Here is a 22,703-nt window from a genome sequence, read left to right on the forward strand (position 1 = left end):
ACAGGGACCCCTGGTGAATCCTCATCTCGTAGTCGTGCACACGGGCCGAGCTGCAAACGTGTAGATGGGAAAACGAATTGTGTTACATTATTGCTGCATAATGTGTCTTCATAAAGTGTTGTCTTCCTTCTTGCAGACTTTTAGGGGAAAGAACAAATTATAAGTTGTTTACCTTTCCTGGGTTTTTTTTTTCTTTCTGTCGATGGAAAGTTTCTTGTTTGACATAAAGAGATTTGCTCTTGTAGTTAAATTAGTTAATATTGTGGAGAAATTAGTGCAAAGTTGTTTGCAGGCTTTGGTAAATAAATACTGTTGAGATTTGACTGAAGGAATAGTTGAAATATTTTCAGGAATATGCTCGTTGGCTCCTTTTGTCAACTATTAGAATATGTATAAGGCTATTACGGGGAATCTGGTGGCTTGGTTTGACCCGGTTCAGGATGGTTTCACCCCCACTACAGTCGACGGTCCACAAAGAAGCTGGGGAGTGGTTCTGTATCAGCTGAGCTTAAGAAATGCAATTGCCTCAAATCTGTTTTTTGTCACTTTTCTGCATCTTTGTAGTTTCTGTGGTTCTTGAGCTTCTTTGTGTCATTCTGATGAACTCAAAGGAGAAAAGTCGGTACAGCTGCAGCTTTCTGTGCATGAGGAGGCAGCAGGAAAGTTTAAAAAAAGCTGGAACTTTCTTTGTTCTTTTTTGGTGGACACTTTTGGAGTCGACTCATGTAAATGTACGAGGGTTTACATGGTGTTTTGGCTGGTAGACTTCAGCTGCACGAAGCACGGCTCGCACACGCTCAGAAGCAACCGAAAAAATCCAATCTAAGCAGGCTTGATGGATAAAGATGCTTTCCTCCAAATGTTCGCTCAGTTTGCTTCAAAGAGGCTCAAACTTTATTTCCTTTTTTTACTACAAAGCTTTCATCTAAATCCGCTTTCGTTCATTTCATCCATTTGCAGTCAAAAACTTTTTTTTGCATCACATTCCAAACTCCAGAGATTTTAGGCCAAGACATGATCTCATCCTGTTAAATCACTTTTTTCTCTCTCTCTTAGGCTGTTAAAAAACTATGTCCTCCAGGGAAAAATACCTTCTTCTCTTTCCTGCTTTCTACCCCGCTCCCGGATTCCTTCTGTATATACATCTGTAGCTAGGACTTTGTGCTCACATGGGGCATTTCTTTTTGTTTTGTATTTGTTATTAATACTAAACACGATGAATTCTCAAACATCTCAGTCATTCATTCTTCTACAAAACTTGTGAGACGACTGTAAACTCAAGTGCCTTCTCTTGTCTCCCACTGACTCCCAACCACGTTTCCACCAGTTTGGACCAAAGACATCAGCCATCCCTGACCACCCAGGCCTCTTTCTCCCCCCCTCACTGAATGGCACACTTTTCATTTACTAAAAATAAAACAATTTGCAATACAAACTGTGTTCTCTTGTTTGTTTAAATCAAGCAAGTGGAGTTGCTGTCATCGAAACGTGAAAAAGGGAGGCTATAATGGTAAAAGAAAAGATAAATATTCAAATAAAAATAAAACTACACTAAATATGTATTCATACAAGCTGAATAATAATTTTTGAGAAGTTAAAAACATTGATTGGTGGAAATTCTGATTAGTATGTAATACCAAAACTGTCCAGCAGATGGCAGCATAGAGCTAAGAGCTCCCCGGGAAAAGTTGTATTTGGCAACAACACCTGCTGTTTCAGAAGATGACAAACTTTACTATTTTCCTCTCCCAATATGATTTTTATATTTAAATATGTATATATATCACAGGTTGATCTCAACACAATTGTCTAAGAGCTGATTGAAAGCTTCCTTTTAGATCTCTACAAATTGGAAGAAACTTTGTATAATTTAAACAGCTTTTAAAATTATATAATCTTATTCAGATTTAATTTTTACTGATTAAAATAAAACTTTAGGAACCAACTTGTGAACCCAAAAGTGTTCCTAAAATGAAACAAAATAAATAAAAGTATTGGGAATTCTGACTGTAATTTCATAAAATGACCAGCAGATGTCTCACTTTGATGAAGCTACTGGAATGAGTGGTGAAAATTTAATTATTTAAAAAACGTATTTTAACAGCTCACACTCGGTTCAATAAACTGTGTAGTCTATTTGTGAATAAATGTATTAGTGGTGTTTATGCCGCTGTTGGAATGGACGATGATGAAAATTGCCCCATGATTTGTGTTCATTAACAAAAACTGATAAATTAGTACATTATTCACAAAAATCCTGAGATTATTGGTGATTAGGTGAATTTAGTGAAGGTTTTAAATGCAAAAGTGATAGTGTGCAAAATTTGAGGATTTAGTAACAAGTGGTGTTTGTTTGTCTGCCTCAATTTTCTTTTTTTAGTTATAATGAATTACAGTTAAACAAGCAGCCTGGATTTTCAAGTACAGTGACTTTCCACTGAAAACATTTATTTGACCCCACTGCAGGTTCCCTATAACAGTTGAGATGCCTATTTTGGTATTTACAGCTACTTGGTACAGAAGTCCAGAAAAAGCACAATTCGAATCCAGACCAGAGAAGGTTTTTTTCAAATCTCCCTCCAGATTCTGAACATACCTGGTACATGAGGGCGACAGTCAATATTTATTTCTCAACCTGAAAGTGTAAAAAAATCCTGAAAATGCTCGAATTTGGACTTCTGGAAGCACGATGGATTAGATCCACCTAAGGTGGGAATTGGATTTGATTCTGTGTGCTTTGTGTGGGTAAACATCCCATCTCTGTGTCTGGAACCTGAAGAAGACAGCTTAAAACTTTCAAAATGTTATTTAATTAAATCAATAGTTTAAAGCTTTTTACTATTTTTTCCATTTCTATTGTAGATTACTGTTAGCAAAATGATAAATTTTCATGCTTCTAAAAAGTATACTTTAATGGATTTATATGAATTGTTTCAGTTTATATTAAATATTCTCCTTTATAACCCTTTAACTACCCAACCAAGAACAAGGTTAATTCAAACGTTTTTTTGTTTTTTTATGTATTTGCTGCTTATTGGGTTATGGGAGTAAAAAAAAAATAACAATAAATGGTTTTAATAATACATTTCCTAAATGTGCTCAAACATTTAGTTGAGCAGGTCGTTAAAGGGTTAAAGAAATGATATATATGGTAAATAAAAGATGGAATCTCGTGTTTAAGTATGGATTCATTAAGATCTTTATTCAATACCCAATTAAACAAAATAAAAAGTCTTTGAGATTCTGAATTAAAAGCAAGACTTTTAACTAGTTTTACCTGTTTTTATTAACAGTAATTCCTGTAATAGAAGTTATGGATGACATAAATAAATGTATTCTTATCTTTAAATATTCCTAGTGGAAAGAATTGTGAGTAAATAGAGTTTTTTGGTACTTAATGCTTTCTTTGCAACTTACCCACAAACAAATTACGTTTACAAAGAAGTAGAATGAGAACCGAAAATGAGTGATTAAATATTTTAATTAAGATGGTTGTTGAAAAATGCATTAATACATGTAAGGTTAAATTTAATCATATGCTTAAAAATCAAAATGACAAAAAATTTAACAAAATGGACTTGAAAAAAAATAAATCAATGTTCTTGCAACAAGATTTAAAGACAGAAATAGACTTGAGTAGATGAGAAACACTGAAAAACAACATTTCAAGACAGGTTTGGTGGCAGAACTTTAATGGAGAATCCAAAAATGACAAACTTTAAAGCTTTAACACGACAAAACTAACATAAAAGAGGAACAAAAAGTGACAGCAGATGATGACAACTCCAATAGAAGAGGAATGACTAAATGAAAAAGGATGTGAATGATTCATAAAGATGGACGCCAGTCCTTATATGGTAATTACAATCAAAGAGGCCACTTTTACAATAGATCAAGAGATGATCGGAGTGGGACTTTAAATAGAAAATCAAAATGTGATGAAATAGGGTACCTGCAGCTTATTAGCAGCAATGAAACGGAATGGGATACTTTGTATTTAAAGTTTAGATTTTTTCCCTGTTTTTTTCTCCATAAAATGCTTTGATCTTAAATAAATGTCCACTAATAATAGAAACTGTACCTCAGCTGGCCTCAGATGCTGGGTCGGAGTGTTGGGAGAAACTCTAGAAACTCAGAAATAAAGTAATTATCTTTAAAGAGACTAAAATGAACAGGCAGCAGTGCAGTGGAGCCATGTTTGGCCCCTTCGTGCTCAGAGACAGGAAGCAACCGTCTAACACTGAAAGTTCCAGTTTGCATGAAAATGTGAAACAAGCAAAGGGGACTTTACCATGAAACTCATTTGATTCTCAAGCTAAAGATTATTGTCCGTTTGAAAACATAACTTTCCCATGTGGAGCCAGGAGACCTCACCAGGTGAGGGGTCACCAGGTGAGGGGTCACAGGGGCCCCTTGCACCATCACTTAAATTTAACAAGCTCAGGGAAATGCAGTTTTTTATGCCACACTCTTATTCATAAATTTAACTTTTAAACAATAACTAAAAACATGAGAAGATAGAAGTTGACTTTCTTAATCTGTGGGAGATGAAAGTCAGTGTTGTCCAACGCCCCCCGTAATACATCACAGCTCTTGAGGAGATCTGCATGGAGGAATGGACCAAAATAGTGGCTTCAGTGCAATCCTGCTGAAGATCCACTGGAAACCTTCAACCTTTGTCATTCTTAATCAGGATTTAATTTCAAAATATTGAGGTGAACTTCAGTAAGTGACAAAATACTTGTTTTCTGCACTACTTTACACCATACTTCCTGGATATTTTCTTTACATTCTGTGTCTCAGCTGAAGTGTGAATAGTTTGGAGATTCTGTTCTCATGAACGCTGTCGCTTTACTCTGCCACTTTTCTGCTTTTATTTTTTTACATTTTATCGTTACTTTTTTTCAAAATGTAAGCATGGATTCAAATGAAAAATGTTAAATTACATTAAATTAAGGATTAAGATGTTAACGGATAAAATCTCCTTGAATATTTCCGGTTTATGAGCTCCACATCAACAATGATAGTTTGTGTTTTCATTTACTAAAACTGTTACTGAAATGGGAATTAATACGCATTAAATAATAAAGTCTCAGCATTTTAAATTTGAAGATATGAGGGTGAATAATTTATAGAAAAATATTTAAATAAAAAAAAGGTAAGAAGGTAAAGTTGTGTAGTGCATTATGCTGCTTTTCACTCACGTGTTACATTGTTTCTGTTTCTTTTATGGTGTGTGTATGACTCGCACAAGAGAAGTAAATAAATAAATGAGATGAAATCTGTCAGAAGTTTTAAAGACACAGTCTGAGGAAGTGTTCTTGTGGGATATTTCTCATATTAAATGACATATAAAGAAGATTAAAACTGCATTTCTGATTTTTTTTAAATTAATTTGTTGTAAAATAGGAGCAGACAAAAAATACTGTATGAAAAAGATATTTATGATGTCGAAAATACGCTGGGCGTACTTTAAGCTCCCTGCTCCACAACGAGGAAGGGAAGGGGGGCGGAGTTGCTCTGTGCCAACAATAATGAAGCATTGCTGCTCTGCAGAAACTATGTCCTAGAAAATGACAGGCTTTTTGATTTAGCCAAAAAATGAAAAGAGATAAATCTAAAGTTGATCGGAGTGGCACTTTAAACAGATATTGAAGAAAATTAGCGACACATAAAGAAGAGAAAGACTACTGAAGGGGTTAAATATGAACGAATGAATGTATGTATGTGCAGTAATGAATCTGCTTCGTACTTCACACACTTAAATCAAACACTAAGCATTTTACAACAGTCATGCTGCCGTTTATTTATAAGCAGTTAAAAAATACAAAACCATAAAATACAAACTCTTTTAACTTAAGATTGTTAAGAGATGAAGAGTGTAAATGACTAAAACTGCTTCGTCGTCGGGGGTCTGGGCTGGAAAGTCCAGACGTTCACGAGCTCTGTAGATTATGTAAATAAGCATAAACCAGGACAGTGAATTAAAGATGAGCGAGCGGGAATGATCCGGAGTGAGGACGGATGTCGGAGCGGCTCACAGCCCCATCACAGAGGGAAACACAGCAGCGCCTGCAGGCAGAAGCACACCGCAGTTCAGCCTCATTTCTCGCAAATACACATTTAAATTATCAGGTCGTATGCTGCTCCCCCAGGAAAAAAAAAGCAAAACATTTGGTTTAGTCAAACATCGAAAAGTCCATCACATTAAATATGTACTGAGGTAAACCGCACAGTTTGGTAACCTGCTGATTTGGCATTAAGCTGGATTTACTGCTCAATCTGACGTGTCAAATTATACGCTAAAATGAAAGAATGCTCTCAGAAAGGATTTTTCTTTTTAACTAGCAGCTGCTGCTACATCTTTGGGATGCATCATTTTTATACGGATGGTGACACCTGTCTGAATCGTCGTCCTACCTTGACCGTCTCCCGCCTCCGATTCTGGTACTTTCCAGTCAAGCTTTCTGCCTTTTTCATACAGTCCCTTCAGGACCTTTCTCATTTCATCGTTCCCGGCTCCGTGGCTCAGTTCCAGGTACTTCTTGTAAAGCTGCAGCGCGGTGCGAGCGTCCTCTATGCTGTCATGGGTTTCTCCCTGAATGTTGAGGTCTGCAGACATCCCAAAGACAACAAGAAACGACTTGTTTTCAGAATTCCCATGGCATCGTTCCAACCTTCTGCGCACTGCCAACATTTGGTGAACAGGGAAATAAAAGCAGTTTAAAAAATCAAGAGGTGCGCTGACGGTAAAGTGACATTTACAAAATACAAATGTTTGATGATGCGGAATATTCGGACTTCCTGCAGTTTGAAGCGGCTGGACTCGTCCTTCCCGGATATGTCCTCGAGCTCAGAGAAAGGAGGTTTATGGCTGCGGTTGTTCTGTTATTCTTCAGGAAATGTCATCCTTCATGATCCTGCTTTATCATATTATTGTTATTGATGATGAATGGGGATAAAAGGGAGGAAAATATTCTGGATGGGTAGCTTCAATGAAAAATGGTTATCCTCAATAACTTTTTGCACCTTTTTTCCCCAAGGATTTGAGAGTTTTCCGTTGCCAAAATCGAGCAGTAGGCATTGAAGAAGATGAAATTCATGGTTTAGCTGCTGTTTGATGTTAAAGTTGAGTAAAGACTTGTTAGGTTTTTGTTTATCTACTTCTGTTTCAAAGAATGACAAACTTTATCACGCTGCACCTTCTGAGGCATCAGTGCTTTACCAGTGGTTAAATATTTGTTCAGGGAGGACAGATTCTACTTCAATTCACAGGGCTGCTGGCGTGCAGCTCGGCTCATAAGTCAATCATAAGAATAAGGGGTCGACATAAACGAGACAGCCTGCCGTTTCTGCAGCATCGAAACTCCTGAAGTAAACTGGCAAAAGACGTCGTCGACAGAAGCAGAAAATTGGTGGCGAGCTTTTAGACACTTTTAACATTTGTCTGTTTTAATGTTTAGTTTGTAACCCTATATAATAATAAGGGAGTGTATTAGGAGCAAAAATTTACAAACTCACCCAACTAATACTATCTATATATAAATATATTATATACAAAAATACATATAATTAAAAAAAATGTGAATTTTCTGTCAAATCTTGGTTGTAGTTGACTTTACAGGGTTAGACATCTGAACTAAGAAAAAAAGTAAATTGTCTTGCTACCATTGCTGTGTGTTTGAGGACCTTTGAGGGAAAAAGGCAGATCTATTGGTTTCTTTTTTTACAAGTTCTTTTTTTTTTGTTCCTAACTTACCCAAAAAATACCAAGCAAGGAATCTCAGGGAAATCATCCTCTTGCGAGGCAGATGAAACAGGTAGACGGTGTCGACAACTTGGTCTTTTGGAACCTGTAGAACGACAGCATTTAATGATTTTATCTCTGCAGAGCCTTCAGCTGAACAGCATCTGGAGGTTTGACCCACCAGTAAATTAATGACCCGAAAGTCTTTCTGCAAGCCATGGCCGACGAAGCGAACCCCAGTGTCGATGAGGAAGCGCAGCTTCAGGTAGGTGGACTTGAGTGTCGTCAGATGCTTTGAGGAGATTTTAGCATCCAGGTCTCCTGGTTTGATGCCAGAATATTGTGTTAAATAGTCAACAACCTGGAAGAGCAAACATCAGAGTTAGCTGTAAACGGGATCGTGTATCTGCAAAAACTCCCCCCCTTCATCTGGAAAACGATACTCCAATTAATGTTTATTTTCTGGATTCATTCCTGTTTGTAGTTTATCCTGTTTACATTTGTCTTAAATAAACACAAAGGTGACAGTAACAAAGCAAACACACAACTCTGGGAAAATTTCCCGTACAGACCTGAATACTAATTAGGTAAAAATATCATGAAATACTTTGTGAATTTTTCCTCATTTTTCCTATAGACCAGTTTTCAACTTTCCTGTCTCTGACCTGCTCTTGAGTGGAAATGTAGTCATCGATGAAGGGAATCCCCTCGTTGGGCCCCTGGCCCCTCACACACGTGATCCTGGCCACAGACATCTGACTGGGTTTAATGGTGGACTTGGTGCCGTCACTGCGCAGCTCTGCCTCCTCCTGCAGACAGTCAGGGAGTTTCATCTCAGAAACTTAAAAATGAAAACCTTCAGGTTCGGCTCAATGTTGTGAGACCTGTTTAGATTTTAGGTTGTTTTTCCAGAGATAAACAAGATAATTTTTTAACATTGAAGTTTTAAGTCAAAGGAACATTGTAAAATTGTAATGAATCAGGACCAGACAAAAAGCTCTTAGTTGTGATGTAGAAATTAAAAAAGCCAGGCCACAAGCTCCCAGCTCCACTTCATTCTGATGCATCCACTTGTAGACAAATAGATCCATTAACTAATCTGAGCTGGCATCCTACTCAAAACTGCACAGCTGGTAAGCTCCAAAAATGCTCAGCATTTTTATTGCATCGCTAATGTTAGGTTGTGAGGGGCTGTAAGCTGGTGGGAGAGAATAAAAACAGAGGGATGATGGGACATCAGCGGAGGCTTACTTCTGGCCCAAAACTCAGTGGTGAGATTCTGATTAACTCCTGTGGCTCTGCAGAAATTATGTCATAGAAAACAAAAGTTTTTTCCCCCTAATTACAGTATAATCAAGGCTGGCCCTGGGCATAGGCAACTTAGGCGGCTGCCTAGGGCACCATCTACTGGAGGGGGCTCTAAATCCCAATGATTATAAATTACTGCTTTTTTATTTTACAAAATTTACAAGTCATTTCATGTATAAATGAAAAAAGTAATTATAAAACATAAACAAAACAACTAATAATCAATACATTTGCCAGGTGTGACGCCCCTCCTTACCTGACGCTGTCTAAGCTAGGTGTGTGTGTGTGTGTGTGTGTAGGGGGGCTGTTGGATCTTCTTTAAAAGTTTTAAGGATGAAAGAAAGCAGCAAAACAAGCCCTGTGGGACAGCTTTAAGGGAAAAAAGGAAGCGAGAGGAAGAAAAACGTGCTAAAAGCAGAGGTCTGTCTGTTTATTTACATACAATTGCTTGGAAATTTACCCAACCCCTGCTGCATTTCGGTTAAAAAAAATTCTCGTTTTTGGTCGAATAAGACTAAAAAATAATTTAACTGGTGATATAGATTTTTTTTTCTTTTGGTTTCTTTAAACCTTCACCAACGAAGATCTTTTACCCTTCAACACAGGAGATCTGTACTATTAAGGATTTGGGAGACACTGTGGCACAGTGGGCATTTAAATGTAATATATTTTAATCAACTAGAAATAGATATTTTTTTATCTCTATGTGAAGTCAGAACAGTTTGCAATTTTAGATTGAATTCCCAAAAATAATCTTAAACTGCCAAAAAAAAACATAATAAATCCCGAAGGTTTTGTTGTAATAGGTTAAAACAGGAAAAGACAGAACTCAATTCCACAGAACTCAACTTCACCCAAGTCACACAAATGAGTTCAAGTAAACTCCAATCATATTTGAATCTATAGTAAAAGCGCTGGGGACCCAGAATGAGGTCCTACTTTGGCTTTATAGTTAGGCGGCAGCATGAAGGGTTGCATACTGAATGAAACTTGTGCAACTTGGGAAGGGAACCAAGGTTTCCCGACACGCAACCAACTAAACCAGAGGTGGGTAAACTTTTTGGCCACAGAGTTCTATAATTTGAAAGAAGGGTTAGACCATGAGCAGATGTGTGGAGTTTTTGCTCATCCATTTCATAGGAGAAAGAAATAACCTGGAATCTGGACAAAAACATTGTTTCATTTTGATGGATAATTAATAAATATATTTAAAACAGAATTATTTGGGTATTTTGCTTCAAAACTGTGGATCAAGTTCTCAATTTAGAGTCAAATGGACCAATGGGTTGATGTCCGTAAGGGAAAAACGCTGACTTTGCAGAGAAATGCTGCAATCGTGTTGTGTTGGACGGATGTGAAAAAGGACTGACCGACACTGAGAACACAAACGTTCGAAAAACAACAAATCTTCCAACAATACATGAATGCAGAGTAACTTTCTGCATCTAAGCAATTGATAATCTATTTGTAGTGCACCCTCCTTGTGGAGACACCAACATTTTATGGAAAAAAAACATCAATTATCAATATAATTGATAACAGGCCAGATTAAATAGTTTAATGGGCCGCATGTCTGCGCATGATTCCTCATGATTTGAATACATTCTTTATTGAAGCAGTTTCAATGTTAATTTCTTTTACATGTGTCCTCTATCATTAGGGAAAATGCCACAAGAACATGTCAAAAACACCACAAACACAGTTTTTATCGGAATGGTTCAAAAAGTCCAAACTTTGGTTCATTAACATGTTAGTCACCTGAAAAATATGCAGGAGTTTTACATACAAACTGATAATGTGAATTAGTTGCTTACTCATCCTAAATTAGTACATTATTTTACTAAATAATTTACATATTTGCTGTGGTTTTTTTTCTTCTTGTCTGGTCTTTGGATATTTCTATTTATTGAGTTAATCATTACAAATAAAATGAATTATTATTAATAAAACTTAAGTGTTTAAAGTTTTTCATTGTTTCTTGTTTCTCAAGTTTACAAAACCATAACATTTGATAATTTTCAGCTGCTTGTATGCAAAACTTAAGAGAAATTGTTAGATAATTCTAGCTGTCACATCACATCACTGCATGTCTGTATCAACAGATTGAGTAAATTACCTGATTAAGAGTTACAAACTCTGCGTCCAGCCCCACCAGGTCACCAGCCTGCGGCATCTCACTGACCATGAGAGGGATGAAGGTGGCGTGACTCTTCCTCTGCTTCCGAGCCAGAGAAGCCTCGGTCAGCAGCACGCTGGCGTCGATGGGATTTTTAACTGCACCAAACAAAAGCACGGGAGTCTGAAACACCTGAATGTAGCAGAGGAACTTAAAGAAAAAGTACATTGGGGGCCCAAAACTCACTGCGGAGGTCGTATTTGGTGTGATAGTTCCTCTTGGCGTAATACAGGATGGCAGGGACCTTCCAGCTCACGTCGAACTGTGCAGCTTCAGCCTTCAGCAAACATAAAAAACATTTTTTTTCTGAAATTTATTACAAAACTGAAAAAAAGCCACAATATTTACCTTGTCAATGGGCTCGATTAGGAAATCATTGAAGAGGTACCACTGCTGATGTGTGACTCCCTGAAACACATTTATAGCTTTCAAGTATCGTTGAAAAGATTCATGTTCAGGGGTCTGGATATTAACTCACCTCTTTTCTTTGATGGTATGTCTCACCCACTTTGATGTGCGCCACCAGGTTTCCTCCTGTGCGTCCATCCTGAATGTGGGGCACCGTCACCACCAGGTCGTACAGAGAGGCGCCTTCCTCCTCCTCAACAGCGCTCAACTAATCAGAGATTGTGTTTCAAAAGGACGTAAAATTGCAATGTTTTTCTCCAAAACAAATTACACAAGCAGACGGTTTTGTGGTGGGGGAAAAAATACAAGAAGTCTCTGAGGTTCTTGGAGTTTTAATTGATTCAAGCATGACATTTAGGTCACAAATTAAAAAAGTTTCAAACCCCGTTAAATTTCATTAAGCAAAATTTAAAGTCACCTGGTCACTTCTCTCTTTACAAGCAGCCAAAATGTTCATGCACGCCATGATTTTCTCTTGAATAATATATTGTCTCACAATCTGGTCTCAAGTCAATAAAACAACACTAAAATTCATAGTCATCATCACTGTGCCATTTAAAAAAATATAAACGGTTAAGTTGGAAAATGCCATTATTTATTCAAACCTCTGTCTAATCTATAAAATAATTCACGGCCTTCAGTAAACCAGTTTGTCAAAATAAAATCTAGCTCTCAGAGAGTGTTTTAAATGTTTTAGGTTGACATTTTAAACATCTGTCCAGGAACTGCAGATGAAAAATAGCCTCTACGCTAATTCTGGCACATTGCAGTTTTGCTTTTAATGTCCCTGAGAAATAAACCAATAAATAAATAAAATTCCGCTCACCTCGTCTCCCTCAGACCAGCTGCAGATCTCCAGACCCTGACTCTTGCTGATGGACATCTTCAGCGTGAGAGGGATCCAAACGTGCCGCAGGTCCTCCGCCCGGGTGTCAATCGCAAGGCCCTCCATGCTGCATAATTCCTCACCGCTACATCAAAATCCAGAATTAAACTTTCAGACGATTCTGTGAAGCTGAAATTATAATAAAGCTGATGGAAAAAAGAAAAAAATGAAGGGATCTTACTCCAAACACCACTCGCTTGGCATGGGAGGAGGAGCTTCATCAAGCTTTGAAGTTTCCTTTGCTTCTTTCTGCATGGCCTTATTGAATGCATACTATAAAATATTTTAAAATGTTATTATTCATGAGTCAATAATAATAACAGAACATGAGTTGAACATTCTTACCTCTGCCTGAACCTTCCAGAACTCAGCTTCTTTAGCGCTGTTCACCTCACAGTTAATGACCAGAACGTCTGGCAAACATCTGATGTTGCGCGTTTGCACCTGCAGTGACACAAATTGTCATCACACTACACTTTCAATCAGCTTCCTTTATGTCTGAGTCCAAGCTGTCACTCACAGTAGGCTGATACTTCTCACAGTTTTCACACCAGGCCTGGGTGCTCTGCTCCAGACAGATGCTCTTCTTCAGGATTTCAGCAAAGTCATACTCCTTTATCACTTTGTCTGGACAGTCAAAGGGAAGTTGCTGAATTGTCATGATCTGTCAGCATGACAAAACAATGGGAGAATTCACGCCCATGAATGTGTGAAAGCACCTTGAACTTACCCTGAGAGTTCTGTTCGGGGTAGTGCATGGTGAACAGCAGCGTGAGGGAGGAGCGGACCGTTTCCTTTGCACAGCGGCACAGACTGCTGTTCTCCACCTCACAGCCGAACAGCTTTCCGATGGCGGACTCCACGGAGGAGCCCAAAGAGCTACAGAAACACATACAATGTTTGTTTGTTTGTTTTTATATCCCAGATGTGTTTTTTGGAGTCCACTCAGACCTGCTGCTGGCTCCCCGGTAGGCCTGCGGACCCTCCTGCTCCTGCGTCTCCTGGTGGAGCTGGGTGAGGATGAAGCGATTCCAGCTCTGGATTAGGCGGCCCAGTTTGGCTTTCCCCGTTTGCTCATCAGAGTCCGAGAGGATCAGACCCAGAGCTGAGGCTTCAGGGATGGTGCGAAACGCTCGGAGGAAGTTACTAGCCTGAGAAAAAGTATTTAAAAATTGACATGACAACGCGAGTGAAGTCTTCAAAGGGGATTCTGGGGAAAAATCAACATTGAAATTTTTAAAATTACCTGACAAGGGTTTCCTCGAGACAAGTCTAACATATGGAAGAGGAAGCCAAGCTCACAGGCCAAACAAAACTCCTTTTGACATAAATGATTCTGCACTAGACACCGGATTGGCTCCAGAAAATATAACACCTAAAGAGCAAAAAAAAAAAAGAATAATCAACTTGACTGGCTTCTGACTTCAAATCAGGCTTGAAAATCTCAGTTTCACCTGAATCATGCAGTTGCAGTACGCATTGGGAATGTGCGGCTCAAGGCCAGCAAATAAGGTTTTGTTGTAATGTTTGAAATCAAAGTCCTCCAGTCCAAGTTTGGAATATTTAATTGTGACCTAAGAAACAACAGACATCACCGTTAGACAGACATAAAAAATAATAAACCAAGCATGATGTGATAGAGCAGTTGTTCTTTTGTAGCACAAATACAACCTTCCTGTACTTCTTCAGAACCATGCAGAGGTGCGGCTCCTCATCACGCCCGATTGGTGACTCGGGGACCTGCTTGTAATTATCATAATCCAGCTCTGCATCCTTAATCTTATAGGGAACCTGAAAGCACCAAACGATGGTCCATTTAAACAAAATGACACAAAATACTGACATTAAAAGTTAACTTTTACATATTGTTTCATGAGTAAAAGGAAATTCCTGCCTGGTTCCGAAGGCGTGTCCGAGGATTTGCTGCATAACCGATGAACCCAACGGTCTTCATAGTCCGTAGGATTTCCGGGTCCACAGGGGGAGCTCGCCTGTCGGAAAGAACCGTGTTTTTTTTTTTTGAACGGAAACTTTTGATAAACACTGCAACAACAATGCGTGGTATTGTCACACACCACCGTTTTAGGTAGAAGACAATGGGAGGATGACCCGAGCTCAGCAAAAAGGTGGGAAATGAGATACTGGAGCTCACTTCTAAAGAAAATACTGTTGCTGTTCTCAGCAATACTACTGTGCCATCTTCATCCTCGCTGCACCTGAAGACGCTCATCCTGACACTTTCAGCTCAACAAAAGCGATCTCCTGAGAGAATTTTGGTCTGGAAGCAAAAAAATCTGTATGCATTGCATCACAGTGCAGTGATTGATTTATGGCAAGCGAATAAAACAGAAATTTTCTTTTATTTTTGATGTTTAGATTTGCTTAATCGCCTTTGTGGGCGTGGTTCTAATTACCACATGTGTGGTGACTCAGCTATAAATGATAGGAGTTCCGTTTTTGATCGCAATTTGCATAAACTAGCAGTGAAAGCTACAATATTGACGGGCGTAAATAGTAATAAGACGGTAAATGTCATAAGCGAAACTTATTGTTTGGACTATACATTTTAAATATGATCTGAATAGAATCGGGTATGTGCGATTGAGTGGAAAGTTTCTTGTACCAGTTTTCCTTTTTTCTGCTTTTTTTCCTCATTAAAGACAAAAAAAAAAAAACATCAATGTATTTGTGCAGTTATTTCCCACTTCCCTATTCTTTTTCTTACATTGCAGTTCCAGTTTTAAGTATCTATCAACAGGACATGGGAACATGCTTCCATAGAAATATTCAAATTTAGTTTTTTTCAATATAATTCAGCTTAATATTCATAACTAGGGCCGCCACGATTAATCGACTAATCAACGACGAATCAACGAATCGTCTATTAAAATAGGCGATGACTAATTTGATAGTCGATTAGTTGTTACTTTATATTACATGGAGTCGGAGTGTAATGAAGTTGAAAGTTATTATGGCGTTCTGATAGCTTTTTGGACTATTTTGGCATTTATTAAGGTTTTTTTTAGGTTAAATTGGAGCTTAGTCAAAGTTTCAACTACATGCTAGTTATTTTAGCAAATTTGTTTTTTTTTGTTTTGTTTTTTAAGCTAATTTGGAGTTTGGCTAATATTTCAGCTACATGCAAGCTGTTTTGGCTAACTTAGGCTTTTTTCAGTTTTTTAGGCTATTTTGGAGTTTAGCTAATAGTTCAGCAACATGCTAGCTATTTTGGCTAATTTGGCTTTTTTTGTTATTTAGGCTAATTTGGAGTTTAGCTAACATTTCAGAAATATGCAAGTTGTTTTGGCAAACGTGCTTTTCTTAGAGTTTAGCTATTTCAGATACATGCTAGCTGTTTTGGCATTCAAGTAATATTTAGCTGGCTATCACCTTCAGCGTTTTTAGCTATCAGCACTAGCGCATCACTAGCGGCCAAATTCAGCTTACAGCATTCCCACTAGCATTATCGCAGGTAATGCTATATGTCTAGTTTTTAGTTAGCTTAAAGCTAATGATGGTTAAGATGTGTGCTTTACATCCAGTTTGCATATGGCCCGATTAGTCGACTAATCGGAAAAAATGAGTCGACTATTAAAATGATCGTCTGTGGCAGCACTAACGCTTCTGCCTGTGATACCTGGGTCGTGGTGCAGCCAGAGATGTAGGCCAGTCCGACAGCAGCGGCTCAGTGCTGGTCAGGGGCAACGGGATGAGGGAGAGGGGCAGCAGGTCGTGATTCCAGTCCAGCTGGGGCAAGGTGTCCACCAGGCAGGGCAGAGCGAACTCCGTCTCCCGAGAGTAGTCGTTGAAAGACACCTCTGGAACGTCGGTCCATAGATGCACACAACCCCCTGAATCCCCAAAGCCTAGAGCTTGTTTGCTGGACGATACGTCAAAACTCATGAGGAGCTGGCCGACGGTGTTCACGTGGAATATGTCCGCCACGTTGGCAAGTCCAGTGGGCTCACAAAACTGACACTGACCTGCAAGAAAAACGAATATAATCAGATCATCTAGAAACTGGGCTAAAAGGTCTTAATAAATCTGACGACCTGTCTGTGAGATGATCACAAGGCGTGAGGTGTAAGTGGGGATGAAGCGCAGGAAAAGGGGATCCACGTGAACTTGAAGCGGAGTAACAGCCCGCATCATCCGAAGGTCATAGACCATGAGGAAACGGTCGCACGATAACCCGTTCAATCCACGGCTGGAGAACCCGCACGCCGCCAAAAGATTCCCATGAACGTCAAAGTCCGACAGGCTTCCGGAGAACGCATCAAACTCGTGTTCCATCTTGAAAGTGCGAAGGTCACGAAGGGTCACCTGTTTGAGCAGGGGTTCAGTGTCAGTGGGAAGCTGAGAAAAAATAAAGCTTTAAGAAGCAGATGTTTCTATACTTCCTTACTTTGCCAGAAGTGTGCCCGCAGAAGAAGAAACGATTGCTCTGTCTCATTATGGCCACTCCAGGTATTTCAACGGTAAACTGGGGAGTAAACAAAAGAGGAAAACACTTTTTGACCTTAAAATATTTAACACATTCTTATAGAAAAGTAAGGAAACAAAAATGAAACAAAAAAAAAAAACACTGCGATAATGAGAACAATATAAACAATATAAAACGCAGACACCACCCATCTATCAATCCCGTTCAGGATCACAGAGTTGCTGGAGCCTATCTCACCTACTATCAGGCAAAAGTGGGATATATCCTGGATGGTTCTCCACTCTATTACAGGGCCACTCAAAGACAAAAAAACACACTCACTCATTCATTCACACATAAGGACAAATTAAAAGCACCAGCTACTCTGTTTTAGAAACATGGGAGGAAGCTGGAGTGCCCGGAGAAAACCCACACAAACACGGAGAGAACATGCTGTCAGGCAAACTGTGGAGACACCTAAAATAAAATCCCTTTAAGTAGTGGTGGGCGATATAGGAAAAAAATGATATAAATTATTATTAAATTATTTTATGACATAATAACAATATATATCACAATATACCAAAAAATAAAGTATATTCTCACTTGAAAAAATGACAAAAATCTCATTGCTTATTTTTCTTTGACTTTATTTGTTTAAGTAACATGTAAGATGAGAAAGATATATATATATTTTTTAAGTGCACAAAAGTTTCAAGTTTCTAAATAAAAAAACAAAATTTTGCACTAAAGTTTAGCAATAAAAATCAACGATTAAAAAAGATAAAAACGATAGAAGAGAAATTACACTTTTCTATAGCCCACATGATGATCATACTGCCCAGCACTACCTTTAAATGTAAACATATGAACAATCGAAAGCATTACAGTCCCACTCCAACTAGATATTTTTTTATTGTTCCCAGTGTTTTTTTTATTATGATTATGACATTTTTAGTAAAAATAAAAAAAAACCTGTGTTGACAGAGTTTCTGCAGAGCAACAGTAGTTCATTAGAAATTTACCTCTGAGTTTAAATGTATCCCATTTCCCATCTTCCATCTATTTACGCTCTCTTCAACTAACTTTCAGCCCCTCATATTCTCAAAATAACATATATTGGAGCTAATCGGCCGTACAGCTTGGAACCAGATACCAGCTCAGACAAGGAAAACAAGGGGATGCATCAGAATAGAGCAGCTTGTGGCCCGCCAATCGAAGCTCCAACGTCACAAATACAATCTTTATCAAACTGCATTTTGTTTTCTGCTCCTGATTCACAACAATCTAAATAAAGAAATACTAAAAAATGCAATTTTGAGCCTAATTTTCTTTATATTTGTCCTCCATCGTGAGAAAAATGCCACAAGAACATGTTAAAACACACACAAAAAAAAGGATTTTTAAAACAAATCCTGTTATGTAACACTTCATAACTTACAAAATAATAAAAACAAAATCTGTTACTCACCTTTTGAGTTTCTTGAACAGTATTTAAGTCAACTTCAGCAACATAGTTTTGCAGCCCACCCATGAGGAGGGTGTTGTTACCGGTCATGAGGAGACTATGCATGTCCGCTCCTTCCTCCATTCTGGACACAAACGCACAAACGTTGTTTTTTAACTCAAAAATGTATGTAAAAATACATTCTCAAACACTTTTATTTATGAATCCAAGCCGTTTCCAGATGTTAATGTACACATCCACCTACGGATAATCAAACATAACCAGGCCGCCACGCGTGAAGCACTTGAGGTTAGATTTGGAAAGGAACAACACTCCTGTTTCCAAACTCTGTATGTGTCGGATGTCATCTGCAGCGTGCACTTGGAAAGATGAATAACGTCCCATCGTAGGCCCAAAGAACGATGTCACGTGACCCTAAAAGACAGCAATGAATACCAGAGAACATTGGTAAATCAGTTCAGTTTTAGGGCCGAGTTCTTATAGAAACAATGTACACAGTTTGCATATGCTCTCACCCTGTGGTTTCCCATCCACAGTATTTCTTCCTGGTTATCAAAATGTGTTGCAGTGACTGGGATGCCCACTTCGGACACGACACTGTGAAGCTCAGAGAAAAGTCCCTCCATCATGTGCACAGGCTCGGGAACTGTCATGGTGAGGCCCTCCGCTTCCAGTTCCACCCCCTGGAGTAACGTGGGGTTTAAGTGGGGGTCCATGGAAGGCTCCAGTCCAGCGTCAAGAGTCCCGTGGAGGTTTGGTGGGAATTCCCCCATCCCTGCATCGAGACCTTCAAAGTTCATACTGGGAAAAGGCTACAGCAACCTGCAAAGGAACGACAGGTTTACATTAATTAAAGCCAAAATTCAAGGAATTCGAGGAAGCTAAAGTTCATTAACATGGAGATATTTGGTTGAATAGCTATATTAATTAGTACTAAATATGTATTTATCAAAAAGAAATAGGAGTTCGCGCTTGAACTCTACATCACAATAAGGTAGCTAGCTCTAAGCAGCTGTTAGCGGTTGGCTAATTTCGCTAAAGTTAGCATTGTAATTGGACAAAATGAACCGCTTGGACCGTCAGTGTAAGCACTAAACACAGATAATACTAAACAGAAAGTGTAATATCCTCAATAAAAGATCAAAATATGTGTTTAGAGCGTGTTCTAACCTTTTATTGGAATGTTTTGGCGCATAGGTGTCCATGCTCGCCATTCACAACAACAACACACAAGCGTTTCCGGAGCAGGCGGTGGTGCGTTCAAGAACGGGTAGGTTTCCCGAGCTTCTCTGCTGGGAAGACGGTGTCCTCTGCTTCAGTGCACATTGCTTTTTTTTTTTAACAATAATGATAATCGCAGTATAAACACACGCCAGTTTGTTCCAGGTAAAGTAAAAATTATGATTGTATGAATTCCTTCTGACTTCATACACTCTTTTCTTTCATTAAAAGAAAGAAAAAAAACTTCTTATTTTTACTGTAAACTTTCATACATTTTCAGAATTGATTTTATTGAAGTATTTATATTATTTTATTGGTTTATACATGTTTTTATGTTCTTGGGCTGTCACATCTATCTGATATGATTTTAAAGTATGAGCCCTTGAGATCCTCTGGTAACGGCCTTTTGCTTATTCTAAAATGCAGAACTAAAAAATACGGTGAGGCCTAATCCAGTTTTTATGAACCTCACATGTGGAACAGCATCCCAAAGAGCCTGAGGGCCACAGAGACTGTTCATGTTTGTAATCTGGCTTTCAGTTAAAATTCAGGAACTAGCTTGATATTTTATTTATTTTATGGTTTCTTTTTACCCATTTAATATATATATTTTCACTTTTAGTGATTTATATCTGTCTAGTAAGGTTTATTTTTTCTACTTATCTGGTTATTTATATCTGTTTTGACATTTATTTATTTTATTCTTTTTACATTTTAGTTTTAACTCCAGTGCTTCCCTCAGAGGGATTCTCCACATCAGTGATTGACCCCTCTCAGTGATTGAGGCTGCTGCTGTGGGATCTCTCAGGTCTGGCTCTTACTTCAATCAGGAGTGTGTATCGTCCTGTGATAACGTATTGTAGGGAGTCACTGGTGTGGGCCCCAAAATATAATTTCCCCACTCGGTAAAAAGTCAGATTTCTATTTTGCATCGTTTTAGAGAATCATTTTATGCTTTATCATGGTGTGTGTAAAATGTTGGTGGGGGGACAATTGCATGTTTGTTTTTTTTCCTTTTATCATTTTTTTTTTTTTTTACATATTTTTGTGCAATATCTTTCTTTTTCCCCAGAGGGGTTGAAGCTGTAATAGCTGATAAAGGGGGACTGACATCATATTGAATTCTATATAGTACACACACACACACACACATATATATATATATAGAATAGAATAGATTAAGCATCTTCTGCTTCAATATTTGTATTTTCTTCTAAATTGAGTATGTGTCATTTATTTTTGTTTATCAGCTGCTTTATACCTTTTCTGTTTATTCACGCTTTCCTATGCTGAATTTTTTTCCGAGGAAAACATTGTGCCTACACAACTAAAGACCAATGAAGTGTTGCTCTATTTTTAAACAGGGTTATTTTTCTTTAGGAATTAGTATTTTTTGCCTGGAATAATCTTTTAATGGCATAATTACCTAAACTGACTGCAAAGGTGTTGAATCATCTATAAAAATGAAGTAACCGTTATATGAATCTTCATAGTGGAAACATTGTGTGGAATCAGAGATAAAAAAAATTGAAAAAGCAGTTTGCACTTACACTTATTACAACGGAGTATAAGGGCCAGTTTACAAGCAAAACTTTTTTTTTAATTACAACTTTAGATCTCGTAAATTTACGAGAAAAAAGTCGTGTTGGATTACGAGAATAAAGTTGTATAACTATGACTTAAAAAGTCATAAAAACTTATAACTGTTAGATTACGAGAATAAAGTTGTATTTGTATGAGTTAAAAAGTCATAAAAATCATTAAATTACGAGAATAAAGTTGTATATTTATTACTTTTTAGGTCTTTATTCTCGTAATTTAACAGTTACAATTTTTTCCCCGTAAATTTACAAGATTAAAAGTCGTAATTTAAAATAAATGTGTTTCCAAACTGGCCTGAATACTCCGTTGTATAAACTTCTTTGTTTTTTTTACTTTGTCTGACTCACAAAACAGTTTCATTATTGGTTAATTTCCACTTGAGTTCTAATATTTTTTTTTCAAAGCTTCTTCCAAATTTACAATAAACTCCACGATTGCAAAACATTCCTGATTCTATCTAATCGAGTGAGAGGAACAGCTACTTCCTCAGACTCATTGATAAAAAATACTAAACAGCGTTTATGAAAGACAAAGGAAGTGTAATATTCCAATATTTGTTTTTCTTCTCGTCTTTTTCACAGACACATTTCAAAGGAAATATTTGGGTCATTTTATCTGGTAGAGAAGAGGACTCCCATGGAAAGTTTTTCCAGCTCAATAGCTGATGGTAGTGTCACTTCCTGGGCACTGCCATTGTTATGAAGTGACACTGGAAGAGTTCCCACTTGGCTCCACACCTGGACAATGATGAGAGAAAAAACCCACAATTCCCACCAATATTAAGATCATTTCAAGCCAACAAAAGTGATGATAAATACATAAATATGGAAGTCAATATACAAAACAATTTTTGACTTTTTATGTCCTCTAATTATTGTAGATAATTTAACAATTTACATGAGTTTTTTAATAAAATGTATTCCCTTTTATTGTGGATTTTACGTGTTTTGAATGTTTGTTGATGCACAGAGATTAAAGCTTTGCACCTAACGCTGACACATTTACAGAAAGGTTTATTGCACTTCATAAAGTGTGCACTGTCCCTGTTAAAATAAATATTGAGTAATTAAACACCCAGGTGCACGCGTGTGTACACACTGTAATAAAATGTGGGTTATTTTCTCATGTGGGGTAATAGAGAGTGACCTACTTCCATTTCTTCTTTCATTTTAATTCTGTCTTTAATAATCAGCCTAAATGATGACAAGGATCTACGGGCATTCCAACAGTACCAGGACACTCATTCTAAATTCTCCTACATGACATATAAAAGAGACGCCCCTAGCTCCACCTTATTCTATCCTATTTAAATCACACACAAGTCAGATCAACAAAGGAAAAAATTAACTCCAGCAGTATGGATTACTTTTTCAGAAGTCTGATGATTCTGCTGGTGTTTCTGGACGCAGCGTTTTGTGCACCCCATGGGGTGATTGACCCGTGTGCTGCCGCTCGCATCAGCTC

General features: G+C 37.9%; 2 protein-coding genes across 2 annotated transcripts in view; one reads left to right on the top strand and one right to left on the bottom strand.

Annotated features, from left to right (window-relative positions):
* The window catches only part of spats2 (spermatogenesis associated serine rich 2), a gene marked incomplete in the record, with an annotated part of 17,593 nt that extends 16,158 nt beyond the window's left edge, over positions 1-1,435 (top strand). The window contains 1 exon segment of the mRNA XM_024293291.2: positions 1-1,435.
* Positions 1,436-5,774: 4,339 nt separating this feature from the next.
* pan2 (poly(A) specific ribonuclease subunit PAN2) lies at positions 5,775-20,968 on the bottom strand. The gene is made up of 26 exons (XM_024293705.2): positions 19,587-20,968; positions 18,932-19,238; positions 18,661-18,830; positions 18,420-18,540; positions 16,931-17,008; positions 16,578-16,848; positions 16,163-16,508; positions 14,420-14,516; positions 14,197-14,316; positions 13,980-14,099; positions 13,772-13,900; positions 13,477-13,676; positions 13,256-13,404; positions 13,046-13,152; positions 12,871-12,969; positions 12,707-12,798; positions 12,466-12,610; positions 11,710-11,847; positions 11,580-11,639; positions 11,418-11,508; positions 11,172-11,329; positions 8,413-8,556; positions 7,929-8,108; positions 7,760-7,853; positions 6,421-6,612; positions 5,775-6,072 (listed from the first exon to the last, which is right to left on the bottom strand). Exons 2-26 carry the CDS (start codon positions 19,214-19,216, stop codon positions 6,038-6,040), a joined length of 3,621 nt encoding a protein of 1,206 aa, XP_024149473.1. The 5' UTR covers positions 19,217-19,238; positions 19,587-20,968; the 3' UTR covers positions 5,775-6,037.
* Between the last annotated feature and the right edge of the window lie 1,735 nt (positions 20,969-22,703).

This window comes from Oryzias melastigma, linkage group LG7 (assembly GCF_002922805.2).
Source record: "Oryzias melastigma strain HK-1 linkage group LG7, ASM292280v2, whole genome shotgun sequence".
NCBI lineage: Eukaryota > Metazoa > Chordata > Actinopteri > Beloniformes > Adrianichthyidae > Oryzias > Oryzias melastigma.